The sequence below is a fragment of the Giraffa tippelskirchi genome, chromosome 13 (assembly GCF_054371585.1).
Source record: "Giraffa tippelskirchi isolate mGirTip1 chromosome 13, T2T-mGirTip1v1.2.pri, whole genome shotgun sequence".
Classification (NCBI taxonomy): domain Eukaryota; kingdom Metazoa; phylum Chordata; class Mammalia; order Artiodactyla; family Giraffidae; genus Giraffa; species Giraffa tippelskirchi.
In genome coordinates, this window is record NC_137287.1 from 95719162 (window position 1) to 95740028 (window position 20867).

At 43.0% G+C, this 20867-nt stretch overlaps 1 protein-coding gene and 1 long non-coding RNA gene across 2 annotated transcripts in view; one reads left to right on the forward strand and one right to left on the reverse strand.

Annotated features, from left to right (window-relative positions):
• Nucleotides 1–15768, forward strand: part of LOC145532430 (tyrosine-protein phosphatase non-receptor type substrate 1-like) — a 33899-nt gene extending 18131 nt beyond the window's left edge. Inside the window, exons 3-6 of the mRNA XM_081557321.1 lie at nucleotides 8354–8674; nucleotides 9253–9582; nucleotides 13813–13918; nucleotides 14557–15768. Of these exons, the coding sequence (XP_081413447.1) occupies nucleotides 8354–8674; nucleotides 9253–9582; nucleotides 13813–13910 (749 nt within the window). The 3' untranslated portion in view covers nucleotides 13911–13918; nucleotides 14557–15768. The remainder of the gene's footprint in view (nucleotides 1–8353; nucleotides 8675–9252; nucleotides 9583–13812; nucleotides 13919–14556) is intronic.
• Nucleotides 9751–20867, reverse strand: part of LOC145532433 (uncharacterized) — a 30397-nt gene continuing 19280 nt past the window's right edge. The window contains exons 3-4 of the long non-coding RNA XR_014073233.1: nucleotides 13661–13916; nucleotides 9751–10587 (exon numbers count right to left, since the gene is read on the reverse strand). This is a non-coding gene — a long non-coding RNA (uncharacterized LOC145532433). The remainder of the gene's footprint in view (nucleotides 10588–13660; nucleotides 13917–20867) is intronic.

Below are 20867 nucleotides of genomic sequence, written 5' to 3' on the forward strand. Positions count from 1 at the left end.
GCCATTCTCCCAAATCACCCTGCCCTCGCCCTCTCCCACAGAGTCCAAAAGACTGTTCTATACATCTGTGTCTCTTTTGCTGTCTCACATATAGGGTTATCATTACCATCTTTCTAGATTCCATATATATGTGTTAGTATACTGTATTGGTGTTTTTCTTTCTGGCTTACTTCACTCTGTATAATAGGCTCCAGTTTCATCCACCTCATTAGAAATGATTCAAATGTATTCTTTTTAATAGCTGAGTAATATTCCATTGTGTATATGTACCACAGCTTTCTTATCCATTCATCTGCTGATGGACATCTAGGCTGCTTCCATGTCCTGGCTATTATAAACAGTGCTGCGATGAACATTGGGGTACACGTGTCTCTTTCAGGTCTGGTTCCCTCAGTGTGTATGCCCAGCAGTGGGATTGCTGGGTCATATGGCAGTTCTATTTCCAGTTTTTTAAGGAATCTCCACACAGTTCTCCATAGTGGCTGTACTAGTTTGCATTCCCACCAACAGTGTAAGAGGGTTCCCTTTTCTCCACACCTTCTCCAGCATTTATTGCTTGTAGACTTTTGGATAGCAGCCATTCTGACTGGCGTAAAATGGTACCTCATTGTGGTTTTGATTTGCATTTCTCTGATAGTGAATGACGTTAAGCATCTTTTCATGTGTTTGTTAGCCATCTGTATGTCTTCTTTGGAGAAATGTCTGCTTAGTTCTTTGGCCCATTTTTTGATTGGGTCTTTTTCTGGAATTGAACTGCAGGAGCTGTTTGTATATTTTTGAGATTCTTTGTCAGTTGTTTCGTTTGCTATTATTTTCTCCCTTCTGAAGGCTGTCTTTTCACCTTGCTTATAGTTTCCTTTGTTGTGTAAAAGCTAAGTTTAATTAGGTCCCATTTGTTTATTTTTGCTTTTATTTCCAATACTCTGGGAGGTGGGTCGTAGAGGATCCTGCTGTGATTTATACCGGAGAGTGTTTTGCCTAGGTTTTCCTCTAGGAGTTTTATAGTTTCTGGTCTTATGTTTAGATCTTTAATCCATTTTGAGTTTATTTTTGTGTATGGTGTTAGTGTTCTAGTTTCATTCTTTTACAAGTGGTTGACCAGTTTTCCAAGCACCACTTGTTAAAGAGATTGTCTTTTCTTCATTGTATATTCTTGCCTCCTTTGTCAAAGATAAGGCATCCATAGGTGTGTGGATTTACCTCTGGGCTTTCTATTTTGTTCCATTGATCTATATTTCTGTCTTTGTGCCAGTACCATACTGTCTTGATGACTGTAGTTTTGTAGTAGAGCCTGAAGTCAGGCAGATTGATTCCTCCAGTTCTATTCTTGTTTCTCAAGATTGCTTTGGTTATCCGAGGTTTTTTGTATTTCCATATAAATTGTGAAATTATTTGTTCTAGTTCTGTGAAAAATACTGTTGGTAGCTTGATAGGGATTGCATTGAATCTACAGATTGCTTTGGGCAGTATACTCATTTTCACTATATTGATTCTTCCAATCCATGAACATGGTATATTTCTCCATCTATTTGTGTCCTCTTTGATTTCTTTCATCAGTGTTGTATAATTGTCTGTATATCGGTCTTTTGTTTCTTTAGGTATATATATTTCTAAGTATTTTATTCTTTTCATTGCAATGGTGAATGGAATTGTTTCCTTAATTTCTCTTTCTGTTTTCTCATTGTTAGTGTATAGGAATGCAAGGTATTTCTGTGTGTTAATTTTATATCCTGCAACTTTACTATATTCATTGATTAGCTCTAGTCATTTTCTGGGGGAAAAAGTGTTTATTTAGATTTTTCTGACAAAGACCCTGAATCCTGGACTCTCAGAACAGGATCCTCCCAAGCTCCCATGTACAGATAGTGGCCAAGGCCAAGAGATGACAGGGGTCCAGACCACAGTCACCTGGACAATGAGAGGATCCATTAAGAATCCAAACTGATTCCAAGCCAGTCTCTTTCCTGCACCAGCACTGGAACTCCTTTCATGGAAGAGACGTGCACACACAAGTTGCAGAATAAAAGTTCCTTGAGTTAACCATGAAACAGGCTCTTTTCATTGCTTTCCCCAATGTTCAGAAGGCCCCTCACATTCAGACCCTGAGCCTGAGGTGACTAGTAAACTCTCCGTACTTTCAGCTGTATGATCCCCAAACCCTCATTCCATATCAGCACCTAGAGCTGCCCTATTTTTCAACAGCTACTTAACACTCAGCATATGGCGACACCATCATTCATCTTACAGTCTCTTATTGATGGACACTAAGTTGTTCCTAACCTTGGGCTACTGAAACAGTTCTGAAGGGATAACTTTTCCATGTGTCACTCTCCTCAGAGGAGAAATATCTGCCAGAAATGGCATTGCTAGTTTAGACAGTATGAGGATTTTAATTTGTGTGACAGTGTTGCCAAATTTCCCTTCTAGTCATAGTAGCAAATGAATCTCCCCAAACATCTAGACATCAGCAGGGCAGGTGGCTTTATCATGATTTTGCAGATATTACTAAACTTCCCAGATGGTGGGTCCCCTGCTCAGTCTCAATACAGCTAGTAAGTGGCTCCCCCACCTCTCAGATCTGCTGGCTCCCAGGACTGCTCATCCTCTTCCGCAGGCTGCCTGCCCAGGTGATTCCCTGGATGAGAAAGGAGGGAGAGGAGGGGAGGAGCAGCCTGTCAGATGGTGAGTACTCCATATGGCATGTACTCATTATAAACAGTGTTCACAAGGAAAGGCTGTCTGTTTTCCATTTTACAGATGAGGACCCTGAGGTTCAGAGAGGGGTCTTGATTTATGAATAGGTAGAGGAGCCAAGATGGAGCCCTAAACACTCACAGTCATAGCCCTGCTCTCTGCACACCCCACTGTGCTCGTCAAAGTATGGAGAAAACTCCAACCCCATCCTCTTAAAATCTTACTTTGTTCTTTCCTTTAGAAATAAACACTTTAAAAAGTCCTGTAAGAGAGGCAAGTCCAGTTTTGCAACCCATATGAGATGGATCATTCAGTGCTGTGTGATGTGTTGAAATGTTCCTCAATGACAGGGATCAACACACTGAAAGACATCAGGAGATTTTCTCCCCATTGTTGTGATGTTGCCCCTTCACCAGACCCCTGTGGAGCAGGTCTGGGAAGGGTGGTGTGGACAGAGCCCAGAGGGGCCACTGCGATCCCAGCAGCACCAGGCATGCCCATTCCTGGTTCTGCAGACTGAGGATGAGGAGGGGGAGGTGTTTCCTAGAGGGAGTGGGGCCCCGTGTGAGCAAGAGTTCCTATTCTAGACTCAGGTGTCAGGAGTCCATGTCTTCCCTTCTGGCTTCAGGGTCCCCAGGCCTGGGCCCTCAGAGGCCTCTCCTCCCTGTAGTCTTTCAAAGTCAAGAATCTGAGGAAAAAGGGGAGGGTGGTGGTCAGTCTGGGGGCTCCTGAAGGTGGGCACTTGCTCTGCTAATGAACCTGAAGCATGTTTCAGGTTCACTTTCATGGAAAATGAAAGTCGCTCAGTTGTGTCCAACTCTTTGCAACCCCATGGACTATACAGTCCATGGACTTCTCCAGGCCAGAATGCAGGCGTAGCCTTTCCCTTTTCCAGGTGATCTTTTCAACCCAGGGATCGAACCCAGGTGTCTCGCATTGCAGGTGGATTCTTTACCAGCTGAGCCACAAGTGAAACAGAGGTGACAGGAAATACTGGGACACAGTGGGGAGTGAGAGGAGACAGTCTCTTCATTTCTCTCAGCGTCGGTTTTCTCTTCGTAGAATGGTGGTCCTCATGGTCTCCTTTCAGGAGAATTAGAAGTATTTGAGGTGCTCTGTCTAAATCACCAGCACAGAGTAGGGACTCTAAATAACTAAAGGTGTTATTTCAAAGCTGAGACATAGTTCCTTGTGCTTGTCCCCATTCCTCACCTGTAGAAAGAGGATAATCAGACAAGCTTTGCAGGGTGTCCTGGGGGCATAATGACCTGGTGACAGCACCACCCCTCAGGGATTGATGGTGCTATCCATGCCAGGAGGGCAGTGGGATCCTGGGAAATTCTCAGTTCCCTTTAGTCCTCAGTTTCCCTATCTGTGAAATAGTTGTAATTACATTACCTTTCAAGAATCAATGATGACTGGAGAGGGTCTAGAAAGCCCTGGGCTCAGGGCACTGTGGTTGAGAGCCTGGGCCTTACCCCTGCCCAGGCCCCCATCCCAGCTCTGCCCCGTCCCGGCTCTGGGACCTCTGACAAGTCCTTCCCTATCCTTCCCTACACTGTATCAGTGTCCTCGTCCCTCAATGTCAGCCCCATCCTAACAGAGTAGCTGCAGAGATTGAATGAGGGACGCATGTCAAGTGATTAGAGCAGAGCCTGGCATGTCATCCACCAGCATGAGCTCTGACATGCCAAAGCCAGAGGATGTTCTGTGGGCCACTTTCCCTCTAAGACTAAGTACAACTAGGGTTGGTGTGGAACTAGGTGCCTTTCAACTTCAACCATTCATGGCATCACCTGGGAGTTGGTGAAAAGATCCCCAGACCCTGGCTCCACCCTAGAAATTCTGATTTAAGTGCACAGACATGGCCTGGGCAGCTGAGTGTCTTAATTCCTGCAGAGGATGCTGGTGCCCAGTCAGGGCACAGGAGCCCAGAGCTACATGCTTTCTGGGGTCACAGAGGGAGAGCTGCAGTTTTTCCCTAATAGACATGGGCCCTTCTGGTGCCTGGGTTGAAAGAACAGCTTTTCCAGGGGCGGGTGCTTCAGAATAGGCTGTGATGTTGACAGATCTTAGGAGGCCCAAGAAAATCAGCCCAAGTGGAGTGGCAGGAACAAATCTCACCTCCAACCAAGCTCTCCTGATCTGAGAGGGTATTATTCCCCACTCAGACCACCCTGTGCAGACCTGAGCTTCATCACTGGGGAAACCTTCCCAATTTTAAACACAGGTGTCTAAACAGGTGCTGGAATCCCTGCAAACACTCCCTGCTCAGCCAGGAGCCCTCCTGCCTCAAACACCAGAGAGGCTCTGATGAAATCTGTCCTCCTTCCTTTCAACTTGCTTGCAGATTCTGTAATGAGCTGATCTGCAGGAAAATTGCCTGTGGTCTCTTGTGTGTTTTGAAAGCCAATTTCCCAAACTTACCTCTTGAAGGGATTATGTTTTTTAAAGGGGTCAGATTCATAATTTGGTGTTCCTACTATTTCTTTTCATGTTGATTTTTGCAAGGCAGCTGTATGGAGCAAGACTTGAGACTCTCCTTTGTACTTCTATTGTGGTTTTGTTTTGCTTTCTTTTGTCTAAAAAAGTAATTTCAGAACCAGAATGATCAGCTCATATGATAACAATCACAAATGTTACTAATTAAGCACCTACTGTAGGCCAGGCTTTGTGTCTTACATACATCCTCACTCATCTTACAGATGGTGCTTGTATCCACTTTGTCCAGAAACGGGCTCCAGGATAAAGAATAGAGACACTGAAATCAGTATGTCTTGTGTGCAGTGAGATGAGCTCTGACCTTGCCTGCTGGGTGCCCTAGGCCAGCTGCATCCTTCCTGAGCCTCATCCCATGTATAGGGCCACTCTCAGGCACCCCCTCAGGGCTGGTGGGAAGATTAGAGAGCTGAGGGTGATCAAGAGTTCAGCCCATCTTTAAGCTCTGAACAACTCTGGACAAGTGGTATCTAATCACAGTACCTTTAGGGGCATCCATGACGCTGATGTTTGTTCGATTTGACATATTAAGGTAACTCCTAACTATGTCCTCAAATGTTTGAGTTTTAGGAAGCAAGTTAAATATTTAGAAATGAAAATATTTGTTACATTTGCTGTCTGACAACTTATACAGGAGATGATATGTAATAATAAACAATTAAAGACGCCCTAGAGGAAAACAACAGATTGGGAAAGACTAGAGATCTCGTCAAGAAAATTAGAGATACCAAAGGAATATTTCATGCAAAGATAGGCTCGATAAAGGACAGAAATGGTATGGACCTAACAGAAGCAGAAGATATTAAGAAGAGGTGGCAAGAATACACAGAAGAACTGTACAAAAAAGATCTTCACAACCCAGATAATCATGATGGTGTGATCACTCGCCTAGACCCAGATATCCTGGAATGTGAAGTCACGTGGGCCTTAGAAAGCATCACTACGAACCAAGCTAGTGAAGGTGATGGAATTCCAGCTGAGCTATTTCAAATCCTCGAAGGTGATGCTGTGAAAGTGCTGCACTCGATATGCCAGCAAATTTGGAAAACTCAGCAGTGGCCACAGGACTGGAAAAGGTCAGTTTTCGTTCCAATCCCAAAGAAAGGCAATGCCAAAGAATGCTCAAACTACCGCACAATTGCACTCATCTCACATACTAGTAAAGTAACGCTCAAAATTCTCCAAGCCAGGCTTCAGCAATACGTGAACCGTGAACTTCCAGATGTTCAAGCTAGTTTCAGAAAAGGCAGAGGAACCAGAGATCAAATTGCCAATATCCGCTGGATCATCGAAAAAGCAAGAGAGTTCCAGAAAAAACATCTATTTCTGCTTTATTGACTATGCCAAAGCTTTTGACTGTGTGGATCACAATAAACTGTGGCAAATTCTTCAAGAGATGGGAATACCAGACCATCTGACCTATCTCTTGAGAAACCTGTATGCAGGTCAGGAAGCAACAGTTAGAACTGGACATGGAACAACAGACTGGTTCCAAATAGGAAAAGGAGTATGTCAAGGCTGTATATTGTCACCGTGCTTATTTAACTTATATGCAGAGTACATCATGAGAAACGCTGGGCTGGAATAAACACAAGCTGGAATCAAGATTGCCAGGAGAAATATCAATAACCTCAGATATGCGGATGACACCACCCTTATAGCAGAAAGTGAAGAAGAACTAAAGAGCCTCTTGATGAAGGTGAAGGAGGAGAGTGAAAAAGTTGGCTTAAAGCTCAACGTTCAGAAAACTAAGATCATGGCATCTGGTCCCATCACTTCATGGGAAATAGATGGGGAAACAGTGGAAACAGTGTCAGACTTTACGTTTTTGGGCTCCAGAATCACTGCTGATGGTGATTGCAGCCATGAAATTAAAAGACGCTTACTCCTTGGAAAGAAGGTTATGGCCAACCTAGATAGCATGTTTAAAAGCAGAGACATTACTTTGCCAACAGAAGTCCGTCTAGTCAAGGCTATGGTTTTTCCAGTGGTCATGTATGGATGTGAGAGTTGGACGGTGAAGAAAGCTGAGCACCACAGAATTGATGCTTTTGAACTGTGGTGTTGGAGAAGACTCTTGAGAGTCCCTTGGACTGCAAAGAGATCCAATCAATCCATCCTAAAGGAGATCAATCTTGGGTGTTCATTGGAAGGACTGATGTTGAAGCTGAAACTCCAATACTTTGGCCACCTCATGCGAAGAGTTGACTCATTGGAAAAGACCCTAATGCTGGGTAGGATTGGGGGCAGGAGGAGAAGGGGACGACAGAGGATGAGATGGTTGGATGGCATCACCAACTCGATGAACATGGGTTTGGGTAGACTCCGGGAGTTGGTGACGGACAGAGGGGCCTGGTGTGCTGCAACTCATGGGGTCGCAAAGAATCGGACACGACTGAGTGACTGAACTGAACTGAGCTGACAGCACCAATCAACAGAGAGAAACCACTCTCACTTTTGATTTGCTGATTTGTGAATCTACAGATTTAATAACAGTTAAAAAATTAACCAGACTTCCCTGGTTGCTCAGACAGTAAAGAATTTGCCTGCAATGTAGGAGACCGGAGTTCAATCCCTGGGTCAGGAAGATCCCCTGCAAAGGAAATGGCTACCTACTCCAGTATTCTTGCCTGGAGAATTCCATGGACAGTGGAGCCGGGCAGGCTACAGTCCATGGGGTCATAAAGAATCAGAGACAGCTGAGCAACTAACACAAACACATACATAAGAAATTAACCACCACTGGTTTCTCAGCACTCAGTAATCTTTCTTTTCAACCCAATACTAACCCAAGAGAAAAACCCAGACTCAAAAAAAACACCTTTTTGCACCATTCCTTTAAAATTCAGTGACTGATACATTGGTCCTACTGGAATATTCATGGAAAGAAAGACAACTGTGAAGGAAATTCATAAATTCCTGAGAGGACAGTTCTGCATATAAATACATTCTGGGTTAAACAGAGGTCTGTGTTTCTTTAGTTTTGTAAAGCATCTGACATTTTTCTCCCAGAAAAAAATGCTTCCAGTGCCTGATTTAACCCTCATTGCAATCGTGAATTTAAAAATAATATATTTGCAATTTCTTAACATTGTCACAAGCTTTTTGTAGTGATGATAATCACAATCATGTTCTTCATTTATAAATGTTCCTTTTGTAGCCAAGCCCTCTCCACCCCTGGTATCCGGCCCTACAGTGAGGGCTACACCTGAGCAGACAGTGAGCTTCACCTGCACATCCCACGGCTTCTCCCCCAGAAACATCTCCCTGAAATGGTTCAAAAATGGCAATGAGCTCTCAGCCTCCCAGACCAGTGTGGACCCAGAGGAAGACAACGTTTCCTACAGCATCTCCAGCACAACCAAGGTGCTGCTGGCCCCGGGAGATGTTCACTCCCAGGTCATCTGTGAGGTGGCCCATGTCACCCTGCAGGGGGGCCCTCCTCTCCGTGGGACTGCCAACTTGTCTGAGACCATCCGAGGTAGATGTCCCTTATGTCAGCCCTAGCCCACACCTGCCCCCAAGACCCCAGCCTTCCCCTCCTCCCTGCCTTTTGCTCCAGGCCTTGAATTGCCTGAAATCTACTTCCTAACAGTCCTGTCCAATCACTGGGCTCCTAGAAGAGTTGGTCACTCTATTTTAATGAAAGTGCCAGATGTATAACTGCCATGTGCCAGGCACTGTAATAAGTAGTTATCTTTACTTTATCAATAAGTATCTCCAATTACTGAGCACCTACACTAAGCCCAGGTCCCTATGTGCTTGGTGATTTCATTTATTTTGCTGCAGTCTTATATTCCAACTGCATGCCAGAGGCTGAGCTTGTTGATTTCACACATTATAACCCTAATAGGAGGTCCCTGTCCTTGAGCAGTGTACTTTCACTGTGTTCCGTGACTTCATTCATATGCAAACAGACCCTCAGTGTTTGAGCACCTACTGCATGCCTGACTCTGTCCTGGGTGACTCCCTTGCTGCGCTGGGAGCTGTTTTCCAGCCCCTCTCCCATGGTGATCTGTCTGTGTCATAAGGTCAGAGCTTCTTCCTGTGCTGTTTCAGTTCCACCCACTCTGGAGCTTACTGCATACCCCACAACGGAGAACCAGGTGTTTGTCTCCTGCCAGGTGAACAAGTTCTACCCCAAGCACCTATGGCTGATCTGGTTGGAGAACGGAAACGTGTCCCAAACAGAAGCAGCTTCAGTCCGCGTAGAGAACAAGGATGGGACCTTTAACAAGACAAGCTGGCTCCTGGTGAACTCCTCTGCCCACAGGGAGGCTGTGGTGCTCACCTGCCAGGTGGAGCACGACGGGCAGCCGGCGGTCTCCAAAAACCATACCCTGGAGGTCTCTGGTCCCCAGAAGCATCAGTGCACCCATGAACTTGCTGGTGAGGCTTCCATTACATCTCACAGGGCTTTTCAAATTTTATCTTTTTTAATTATTAAGAATAGTAATTCAAGTTTATTATAGAAGAGTGTAAAAGTCTGTAAATAAAAAGTAGAATTTTGAACTGAGCGCCTCTCCTCCAAATTTCATACTCCAACAGCCACAATTCAAAACAGGTTGGTACAATTCTTTATATGACTGTTGACATAAATATAATTAGAGAAGGAAATAAGATACGGAAGGAAATCATCTCATTCATACTGTCCTGCCTCTCGCTTTCTTCAGCTATTAGTAATTATGTTCACCATTCCGTGTTCGCACACCTCCCTCCTCCTTGTTCTTTCCAACCTCTGCCTACTCTGTCTCCAGCCTAGACTTTCCGTCCACATCAGGAACATCATCCCAGTAGACGTCGGCATCTACTACTCTGTGAAATTATGGAAGAGGAGCCCTGAGGACACGAAGTTTGAGTCTGGTTCTGGCACACAGTTGACCATGAGTGGTCACTGCACAGGGCTCCTTTGTCCTTTGATTTCTGACAGTGGACCAGCAGTGATCACAGTCACTCACTACACGTTTACCAAGTGCAGCTCTCAGTTCATTTCCTGCTTTAGCCACCCAAAGCATTTGGACCTTACAGAAGGGACTCATGGAGAAGTAGGGAGGGGGTGATGTTGTTGAAAATGTGTCACTTTTAGTCCAGATGACTGGGCTAACATAATCAAGGTGAGTCTGAGTCTCTGAGGACAGGGACCACCAGTCTATATAATAAATATGTGCTAATTAGAGACAGGTTCCCCGCTCAGCTGGGGGTTGTCCCAAGGACAGTCCCCCTTTCTACAAATAAAACATCTTGTAGGCTCTCATGTAACATCAAGAGAGGGTCAAGTCAGGTTCCAGGAATCATTACTCCAGAAGACCTATCAAAGGCCCACATTTCTTCCAACATACGTGTTGTCCTCATCTGCTGGGTCAATACTGGGTCACCGAGTGTCCATGTCCCTGCCTGCTGGAGGAATAAAGAGAGGAAGGGGAGAATAAACAGCTTTCCTTAAACAATAGATATAGAACAGTTTCATAATAATGTCCACTTTAATTTAGTCCTGTGCATAACCAGTCAATGGCTTCCACAGTAGTGTGGTTATCTGGTTAAATATATTGACTTTCTACAAAAATCATAAAAGGTGCACACTTAATATAATCAATTCTAATTGACTAATACCATTTCAAATGGAGTATAAATTCAAATTTTCCAAAATACTATTATTGTTGTTTTCTGTGCACCAAAATTGTTTTTAATTTATATGTAAGTTCTTGGCAAAATTTTCCCATGAAACCATCTGACCTTGAGAATCTTTTTTTTTTTGAAAATTAATTTGAATCAAATATTTAAGAGTATTCATATTATTCATTTCATATTGTATGAGCTGAGGTAGTTGTTTTTTTTTTTTTGAGGTGTTTGTTCCATCATCTCTGAGTTGTCAAATGTCTTTCTGTACAGTTGTTCATGACATTTCCTTATTATCCTTTTGTCTGCAGTATCTGTAGTGACATCCTTGGTTCCATCCTAATACTGGAAATGTGTCATTCCTCCTTTTTTATTTATCAGTTGTACTGGAAAATTTTCAATGTTATTGGTCTTTTAAAAAGAACACCTTCTTTCATTCAGTGATTTTTCTCTATTGCTTCTCTGTTTCTAATTTCATTGGTTTTTCTTATTTATTTATTCTTTCCTTCCTTCTACTTGCCTTGGGTTTATTTTGCTCCTCCTTTTCTCATTTCTTGAGGCAGTAATTTAGATCATTGGTTTAGACTTTTTCTTTTTTTTTTTTAATAAATTTATTTATTTTAGTTGGGGGCTAATTACTTTACAATATTGTAGTGGTTTTTGTCATACATTGACATGAATCAGCCCTGGGTTTACATGTGTTCCCCATCCTGAACCCCCCTCCCACCTCCCTCCCCATCCCATCCCTCTGGGTCATCCCATTGCCCCAGCCCTGAGCATTTGTCTCATGCATTGAACCTGGAATGGTGTTCTGTTTCACATATGATAATATACATGTTTCAACGCTATTCTCCCAGAACGTCCCACCCTCACCTTCTCCCTTAGAGTCCATAAGACTGTTCCATGCATCTGTGTCTCTTATTCTGTCTCGCATATAGGGTTATCGTTACCATCTTTCAAATTCCATATATATGCATTAGTATACTGTATTGGTGTTTTTCTTTCTGGCTTACTTCACTCTGTATAATGGGCTCCAGTTTCATCCATCTCAATAGAACTGATTCAAATGTATTCTTTTTAATGGCTGAGTAATATTCCATTGTGTATATGTACCACAGCTTCCTTATCCATTCATCTGCTGATGGACATCTAGGTTGCTTCCCTGTCCTGGCTATTGTAAACAGTGCTGCGATGAACATTGGGGTACACGCATCTCTTTCCTTAAAAAACTGGGAATAGAACTACCATATGGCCCAGAAATCCCACTGCTGGGCATATACACTGAGGAAACCAGAATTGAAAGAGACGCGTGTAGACTTTTTCTTTTTTCTAGTGCCACACTTGAGTCTCCTCTTGTACTGCAGAGTTAGGAGAGTGGACCTGACTGACTACTGTGTTCTTCCTCCAGATCTCAGATCCCTAGACGGTCTGCCTCCTCTCCCACCTCAGAGTCCTCCTATGCTTGTCTCTTGTGCTCTTTCTAGGGTTCAAGTTGTACTTAACAGAGAGCAAAGGAGAGAAAAACCCATGCCATTTTGTCTGCAGTGGCTTGGAAATGCTTTTAGTCTTCAATCGCCTGATGGGCTCAACCAGGGCTGCCTGATTCAGCATGCCTACTAGTGTGTTTTTTAGGGCATCTAGGGTGTCAGGCTGCAGAGAAGTGTAAGATGCTGATGTGACTTTTCTACTGGGACCCAAAACCTACCCTGGGCATTTGAGGGCTCCAACCACTCCAGTGCTGGGTCCAGTCAGTCTGGTGTAAGGATGGACATCTTATTGTTTGTTTTTATGGTATTGGGGTGTTTTACAATATATTCCTATCCTAATGACTTCTCTTTCTGCAGTATAGAAAAATCCAATACAGTAAGGGAGTTTTTGGCTGGTTGGTTGGTTGGTTTTGATAGAGGGAAAAAAGTTCTGAGTCCTCTAATTCTTTGGTTCTCTTTTATCTTTCAAGAACAAATATCTGAAATCCCTTCTCCCTATATTTTTCTTTTTCTCTTTATCACTCAATTGCCAAATAGCACTTCTTTTCTCTTTTTGACTTTTCTACCCAGAGGGTATGCATTTTAAATCATGCCTGTCTATAGAGTCAAATCTGTCTTCCTTGAATTATGCTCCTATAGTCACTGTGAGTAATTAATATGTTTAGTGATTTAATACAAGATAAACATATTATCATATAGTTGTAGAGGTCAGACATTATAATGGGTGACTAAGCTGTGTTCCTTCTGAAGATTCTAGAGGAGAATCCATTTCCTTGCCTTTTCCAGCTCCCAAGGATACCCACATTCCTTGGTAAAGGGCCCCACATTACTCTGACCTCTGCTTCTGATCACATCTGCCTCTCCAAATGATCTGCCTCCATCTTTTACTTATAAGAATCTTCATAACTACATTGGCTCCACTTGGAAAATCTAATTTAACGTACCCATCTCAAGATGCTTAACAAATCACTAGTGCTAATCCTTCTTGACATGTAAGGTAACGTATGCACAAAACCTGGGGATTTTGCGCCAATCCTTTAAAATCAGGCTTACCTTGAATCCCTTTCCTATATTCTGTGCTCTTAGGAAATTTCCCCAATATTTTCAAAGTTTAGATATATTCAATATTGATAGTGATAATTCCAAATAACTCTAGGCACCTGTTCTAGCTGCCTTGCCTATTTCTCCTGCAATTTTCCTGATGACTTCCAAGGATGGAATTACACCCTAATGAGAGATTGTGCAAAAAGATTTGCTGAATTTTTCTTGTCTCACAGTTATTTTCAATTCTGGCATTTTCTCTTCAAATAATAGGACTCTTGCACCCTGAGAAAAGAAAGAGGGAAAATGAGGGGATTCTGTACCTTGACTTCTGCCTTGAGCCTTAGCTCAGGTTGCAGGTCAAAGCCATAGCATATTGATGGGCCTAGGCAGCCTCAGATGGAGTAAGTGGAGGCCCCTGGGAATGGCTCCTGTGTGGCGCATCTAATCGCTCCTCTCGTCCCCTGATTTCCAGGTCCAGAGCTGTCTTCTCTTTGGGCAGCTGTCTTCCTAGTCCCCAAGGTGCTGCTGCTGCTCAGTGTCTCTGTCATCTTTGTCCGCAGGAAGTGTTGAGCCTGACTGTAAGTTATGGATGAGGGAAAGCAGAACAAAATCCAGAAGACACAGGGTCATTAGGGGGACCACCCACAGGCCACACAGGGGCAGGGCTCACATGGAGTTAAGAGAAGGAGGCACACCTCCCTCAGTACCCTCGGAAGTACCATGTTTCCCTCTAAGAGGTGCCCAGCTCCCAGGACATGGTGAGGTCCTGGAAGAGGTGGACTGGATCAGGGATTTCAAAGTGTTTCTCCTGGTGATTCTGTGGAGGAGGTAGGCAGAGTGTGCTGAATGAGGAACAGCTGGGTGGGTGGCTCCCTTGGAGACCATTTCTAGATCACTGAACTCAGGGGCTCCCTGGGGCAACAGGTATCCACACTTAAGGTAATATTGATTAGTCCCAGATCGGCTGTTCTGATGGCTGCTCCAACCATGACCTCTGTGTGACAGAGTGGAAGGCCTGGGGAGGGAGCGCGAGGACCTGGGGAGGAGGCTGAGGGGTCAGAGTCCTAACTCAGGGGCTGTCCATCCTTTCAGGACTGGCATCCCAGGAGGAGAATACCTGGGTATGTGGGAGGCATGCAGAGAACTTTTCCTGAATGATGAGCAGATAATTAAGTATGAAAATGTTTCCCACAGCTCCTTTCTTCCTCCCTGCTAGGTGCCACCATCAGCCTCTACCGTCTCCTTCCCTCACTGAGGGCCCAGCCCACAAGAAGGACCCAGCTGAAAGCTTCCACAACTCTGCTCCAAAAGTCTTCTGTCCATGGAGATCTGCCTGCCCACATGTTCATGAAACCCCCAGAGCTGGATCTTCATATGTGATCCTGAGCAGGGATCTTGGGAAGTAGTTCTGGAGACTGACTCACAACATCTCCCTGGGACGTGAGAATTAAGTCCAACAAATACAGATCATCCATCACCTTGGACTTGGCCATGGACTATACACTGATACCTGTGGAGAAGAGTTATTCTGTCTTCTGGATTCTTGCCTTCATTTAACTCCCCACCATTGAAGTGTCTCTTTAGTTTTAAACCAAGTGCCATCTTGGTTTTAAGAAAAACTTTTCTCCTTCTCCATTTGTCTAGATAGCCTACTTCTCAAACCCAGAAATTAGTGTTTCGTCCTCTTTCTGCAATGGAAAGAGTAGTTTTCCATCGACTTGAATCTTTCACAATCCTTATGAATTGCTCATGGAAAATATGCTGTGTCCAGAAGCTTTGAAGTCATCCTTGATTTCTCTTCCTTTTATACTGTTGTTGTTGTTCAATCATTCAGTCATATCTGACTCTTTCCAGACCCACAGACTACAGCATGCCAGGCTTCCCTGTCCTTCACAGTCTCCCAGAGTTTGCTCAAACTCATGTCCATTGATTTGATGATGCCAACCAACTCATCCTCCGTCACCCCCTTCTCCTGCTGACCTTAATCTTTTCCAGCATCGGGGTCTTTTCCAATGAGTCAGCTCCTCCCATTAGGTAGTCAAAGTTTTGAAGCTTCCACAACAGCACAGTCCTTCCAATTAATAATTAGGGTTGATTTCTTTTAGGAATGATTGGTTTGATCTCTTTGCTCTTCAAGGGACTCTCAAGAGTCTTCTCCATCACCAAAGCTCAAAAGCATCAATTCTTCAGCGCTAAGCCTTCTTTACAGTCCAGCTCTCACATTGGTACATGACTACTGGAAAAGCCATAGGTTTGACTAGTAGGATCTTTGTTGGAAAAGAGATGTCTCTGCTTCTCAATATGCTGTCTAGGTTGGTTATAGCTTTTCTTCCAAGGAACAAGCATCTTTTAATTTCCTGACTGCAGTCTCTGTCCACATTGATTTTGGAGCCCAAGAAAATAAAGTCTGTCACTGTTTCCATTTTTATCCCCATCTATTTGCCTCCATTTTTATCCCCATCTATTTGCCATTCAGTGATGTGACTGGATGCCATGATCTTCATTTTTTGAGTGTTGAGTTTTAAGTCAGATCTTTCACTTTCCTCTTTCACCTTCATCAAGAGGCTCCTTAGTTCCTCTTCACTTTCTGCTATTAGGGTGGTGTCATCTGCATATCTGAGGTTGCTGATATTTCTCCTGGCAATCTTGGTTCCAGTTAGTGCTTCATCCATTTCACATGATTTTTCTCTGCATATAAGTTAAATAAGCAAGGTGACAATATATAGCCTTGATGTACTCCTTTCCCAATTTGGAACCAGTCCATTGTTTTATGCCCGGTTCTAACTGTTGCTTCTTGACCTGCATACAGATTTCTCAGGAGGTAGGTAATATGGTCTGGTATTTACATCTCGTTAATTATTTTCCACAGTTTATAAGTCATATTCAATTCTGCCTTCAAAACGGTAAAGTCCAGTGGTGAGATAGTAAACCTTTAACACTGATTCCTTTTTTTAAATTAATTTATTTATTTTAATTGGAGGCTAATTACTTTACAATGTTGTAGTGGTTTTTGCCATACACTGACATGAATCAGCCATGGGTGTACATGTGTTCCCCATCCTGAACCCCCCTCCCACCTCCCTCCCCATCCCATCCCTCAGGGTCATCCCAGTGCTCTGGCCCTGAGCACCCTGTCTCATTCATCAAACCTGGGCTGGTGATCTATTTCACATATGGTAATATACATGTTTCAGTGCTGTTCTCTCAAATCATCCCACCCAACAACTGACTCTTAAAAACAAAGAAAAGCCTGGTTGGTAGTACATGCCAATTCTTTCTGTAAATACCCTCAATGTGGTCAATTTTAGGTCAGCATCAGTTTAACAACTTGCTTGCAAAATTCCTCAAAATGCAACTATCAAGTCTCACGAGCCAGTCCAAGCCTCTTCCAGCACACCACTGGGCTCTTTCCATAAGGTCCACATTCTCATCCCCACCAGCACTCCCTCGTCTCAGCCACCATCATCTCTTCGTGTACCATTGCTGTTATCTCTAACTGGCTTTCCTGTTTCAGGCACAGTGAATTTTTGGGAATGTCAATCAAATCCTACCACTCCTCTGCTCCCCACCCCCACACATATGCACCTCTCTCTCTCTTCTTTCCAACCTCTGCTCAAATGTGACTTTATCCAAGGCACCTTTCATACACTACCCTGTATAAAATGTCAGTTCCTCTCTTACCCTGGCATTCCATGAGCTCTTAACCTGGTTAATTTGTTTCCTAAGTACTTATTGTCTTGGTCTGTACGCAAGCTGGAAAAGAATTTCTAAACACAGAGTATTTCAGAAAGGAGTGAGTTAACTAAGAATAAAGATCAGAGATGATGAGGACACTGGAAGCACAGGCCAACTTCCTGACGGACCACAGAGAGCTGACTGTTAAAACAGTGGGCCGGCTCGAGGGAGAGCCATGCTTTTCATGGGTTAGTAGTCAGCTTTTACAGCCTCCGGAAAAATAAAATTCCTGCTGAAAGTGTGGCAATAGGTGATTGGTTAGGATCGGTATTTTTACCTAATGTGGAGTCAGGGAGAAGGCCAGTTTAGATCAGGAGTGGGGATGGGAGTCATGGTAAAGGTTGGTAAGAGGGTCAGTTGGTTCTGGAGATGACTTTTGTGCTGGATTCCGCATCTGTGGCATTGGTACAAGGCCTCCTACCTGCAATACTGGTATATGGCTCCATACATATTACCATCTGACATACAAAGCGTATGCAGTCCTCACTTTGCATGGTAGAAAAGGACCATAAAAATTACTGAATAAACTGATAGTGAACTCAGTAATAATAGGAAAGATAATGTTCATTCTATGATGTTTTAAATTTGTTTTCAAAACATTATAAACCCTCTGTCAGCTACTACTACTTGTACTTTGACAAATTAGAAACACTGAGAATTTAAGTAATTTATTAATATTTCTTCATAAAAAACATATAAAAAATGCTTGCACCCTACTTACATTCTTCTCGTATAATTTACAACACAGTTGCTGTTGTTCAGTTGCTATTTGTGTCCAACTCTTTTCGACCCGTGAACTGCAGCATGCCAGACTTCCCTGTCCTTCACTGTCTCCTGGAGTTTGCTTAAACTCATGTCCATTGAGTTAGTGATACCATCAAAACATCTCAGTCTTTGTCACCCCCTTCTCGTCCTGCCTTCAATCTTTCCCAGCATCAGGGTTTTCAGCATCAGGGTCTCTTCCAATGAGTCGGCTCTTCCCATCAGGAGGCCAAAGTATTGGAGCTTCAACTGCAGCATCAGTCTATCCGATCAATATTCAGGATTTATTTCCTTTAGGATTGACTGGTTTGATCTCCTTGCTGTCCAAGGGACTCTCAAGAGTCTTCTCCAACACCACAGTTTGAAAGCATCAATTCTTTGGGACTCAGCCTTCTTAATTGTCCAACTCTCACATCCATACATGACTACTGGAAAAACCATAGCTTTGACTATATGGCCTTTGTAGGCAAAGTGATGTCTCTGCTTTTTAATACACTGTCTGGGTTTGTCATTGAAGGAAAGTTACACGGCTCAAAATAGCCTGGAATTAAAACTCCCCCCCAGGTCCTTACCATTCTATGCAAAACAAAGAACTCTCTCACCCAAAGGGAAAAAAAAATGGACATTAAGGTTGATAACACCCAGCTCACAGCCCGTCCAGCCTCTGGCCAATCTCCAGAATTCCGTGCCCCAGCCGTTTAAGAGAACAACCTTGGAGAAGAACAGGCCCCGTTAAGACAGTAGCTTTCCACATATATGCCTATATATACTTACTCTTTTCTTGGGTTAGTGCAGCAGCTCACTAATCTGATTGCTGCTCCTTCTCGATTCATTAAAGGTGATCTGTTCCTGTAAAATGTCTGTCTCGTTCTTTTCCAAACCCCGTCTTCTCTAACTCCCTTGCCCTACAGTCGTACCTTTTCATTCAAGGAGCAAGTGTCTTTTAATTTTGTGGCTATAGTCACTGTCTGCATTGATTTAGGAGCCCAAGAAAATAAAGTCTGTCACTGTTTCCATTTTTCCCCCATCTATTCATCATGAGGTGATGGAACAAGATGTCATGATCTTTATTTTTTGAATGTTGAGTTTTAAGCCAGATCTTTAACTTTCCTCTTTCACCTTCATCAAGAGGCTCTTTAGTTCCTCTGCACATTCTGCCATTAAATTGGTATCATCTGTATATCTGAAGTTGCTGATATTTCCCCTCACAAACTTGATTCCAGCTTCTAGGTCATCCATCCCAGAATTTCATGCAGTACTCTGCATGTAAGTTAAATTAGCAAGGTGACAATACACAGCCTTAATGTACTGCTTTCCCAATTTTGAATCAGTCCGTTGTTCCATGTCCAGTTCTAAATATTGCTTCTTGCCCTGCATACAGGATTCTCAGGAGACAGGTAATGTGGTTCGATACTCCCATCTCTTTAAGAATTTTTCACAGTTTGTTGTGATCCACACAGTCAAAGGCTTTAAGGAAGCAGAAGTAGATGTGTGGGGTTTTTTTTTTTAATTACCTTGGTTTTTCTATGATCCAGCGTATGTTGGCAATTTAAAATTCAAGAAGGCAAAGTGGTTGTCTGAGGAGGCCTTACAAATAACTGAGAAAAGAAGAGAAGTGAAAGGCAAAGGAGAAAGGGAAAGATATACCCAACTGAATGCAGAGTTGCAGAGAATAGCACGGAGAGATAAAACAGCTTTCTTAAATGAACAGTGCAAAGAAACAGAGGAAAACAATAGAATGGCAAAGACTTGAGATCTCTTCAAGAAAATTAGAGATACCAAGGCAACGTTTCATGCAAAGATAGGCACAATTAAGGACAAAAATGGCAAGGACTTAACAGAAACAGAAGAGATTAAGAAGTGGCAAGAATACACAGAAAAACTGTACAAAAAAGCTCTTAATGATCCAGATGACCATGATGGTGTGGTCACTCACCTAGATCCAGATATCCTGGATTGTGAAGTCAAGTGGGCCTTAGGAAGCATTACTATGAACAAAGCTAGAGGAGATGATGGAATTCCAGCTGAGCTATTTCAAATCCTAAAAGATGACAGTGTTAAAGTGCTGCATTCAATATGCCAGCAAATTTGGAAAACTCCGCAGTGGCCACAGGCCTGGAAAAGTTCAGTTTTCATTCCAATCCCAAAGAAAGACAATGCCAAAGAATGTTCAAATTACCACGCAATTGCACTCATTTTACATGCTAGCAAGATTATGCTCAAAATCCTTCAAGCTAGGCTTCAGCAGTACATGAACCGAGGACTTCCAGGTGTACAAGCTATATGTAAAAAAGGCAGATTAATTTACAATTTAAGAGTATCTTTTTTACAACCTGGTGAATTATGCTCCTTTGGATCAGTTTCCAACATTTTATGCCTTGTACTCTCAATGTTGTGAAATCTTTTCAAAACTTTCTTTAATTTGAAGTATTTGCTGCTGTCACTTCTTTTGAGAAAACTTCACCCTTTTCCTCACCACCCCTTTCCTCATTCATGTTATAATTTGCCTTCACTAAGTTCTTCTGACCATATATCTGGAAGTTTTCCAACAGTATCAAGTTACCACTCCATGGTCAGCTATTTCTTCTGTAATCCATTTATTTTCATCTTGAATATAACTTCCGGTCTCGTCATTGTTTCCCAATGCACTTTCATCTTTGATGCCAATTCCCTATTATAATTACTCATTTTGTAAATGTCATGTGGGTTCATCACTGGAAGAGAGGAGACAACACAACTACACATCCTGCTGTTTCTGCCTAAACTGAGTAACAGAGTCACAGTGACCAAACTATAGACTTTCAGAGAATTGATATGAATGTTTATTGATCATGATGAGCATCTGTTATTACATAGTGATTTGTGGGTTGAAGTAGAGTAAGCAGCTTTACGCAATTATTAGTCATACTTTATGCAATTGTTCAGTTTTCTGTGGTAACTGAAATCTGAACTATGTGTTACAAGACTGATGTTATTTAACTAGACTGAAAGTCTTGCATCATGAAAAATGAACGCCGATGTATGTATTGT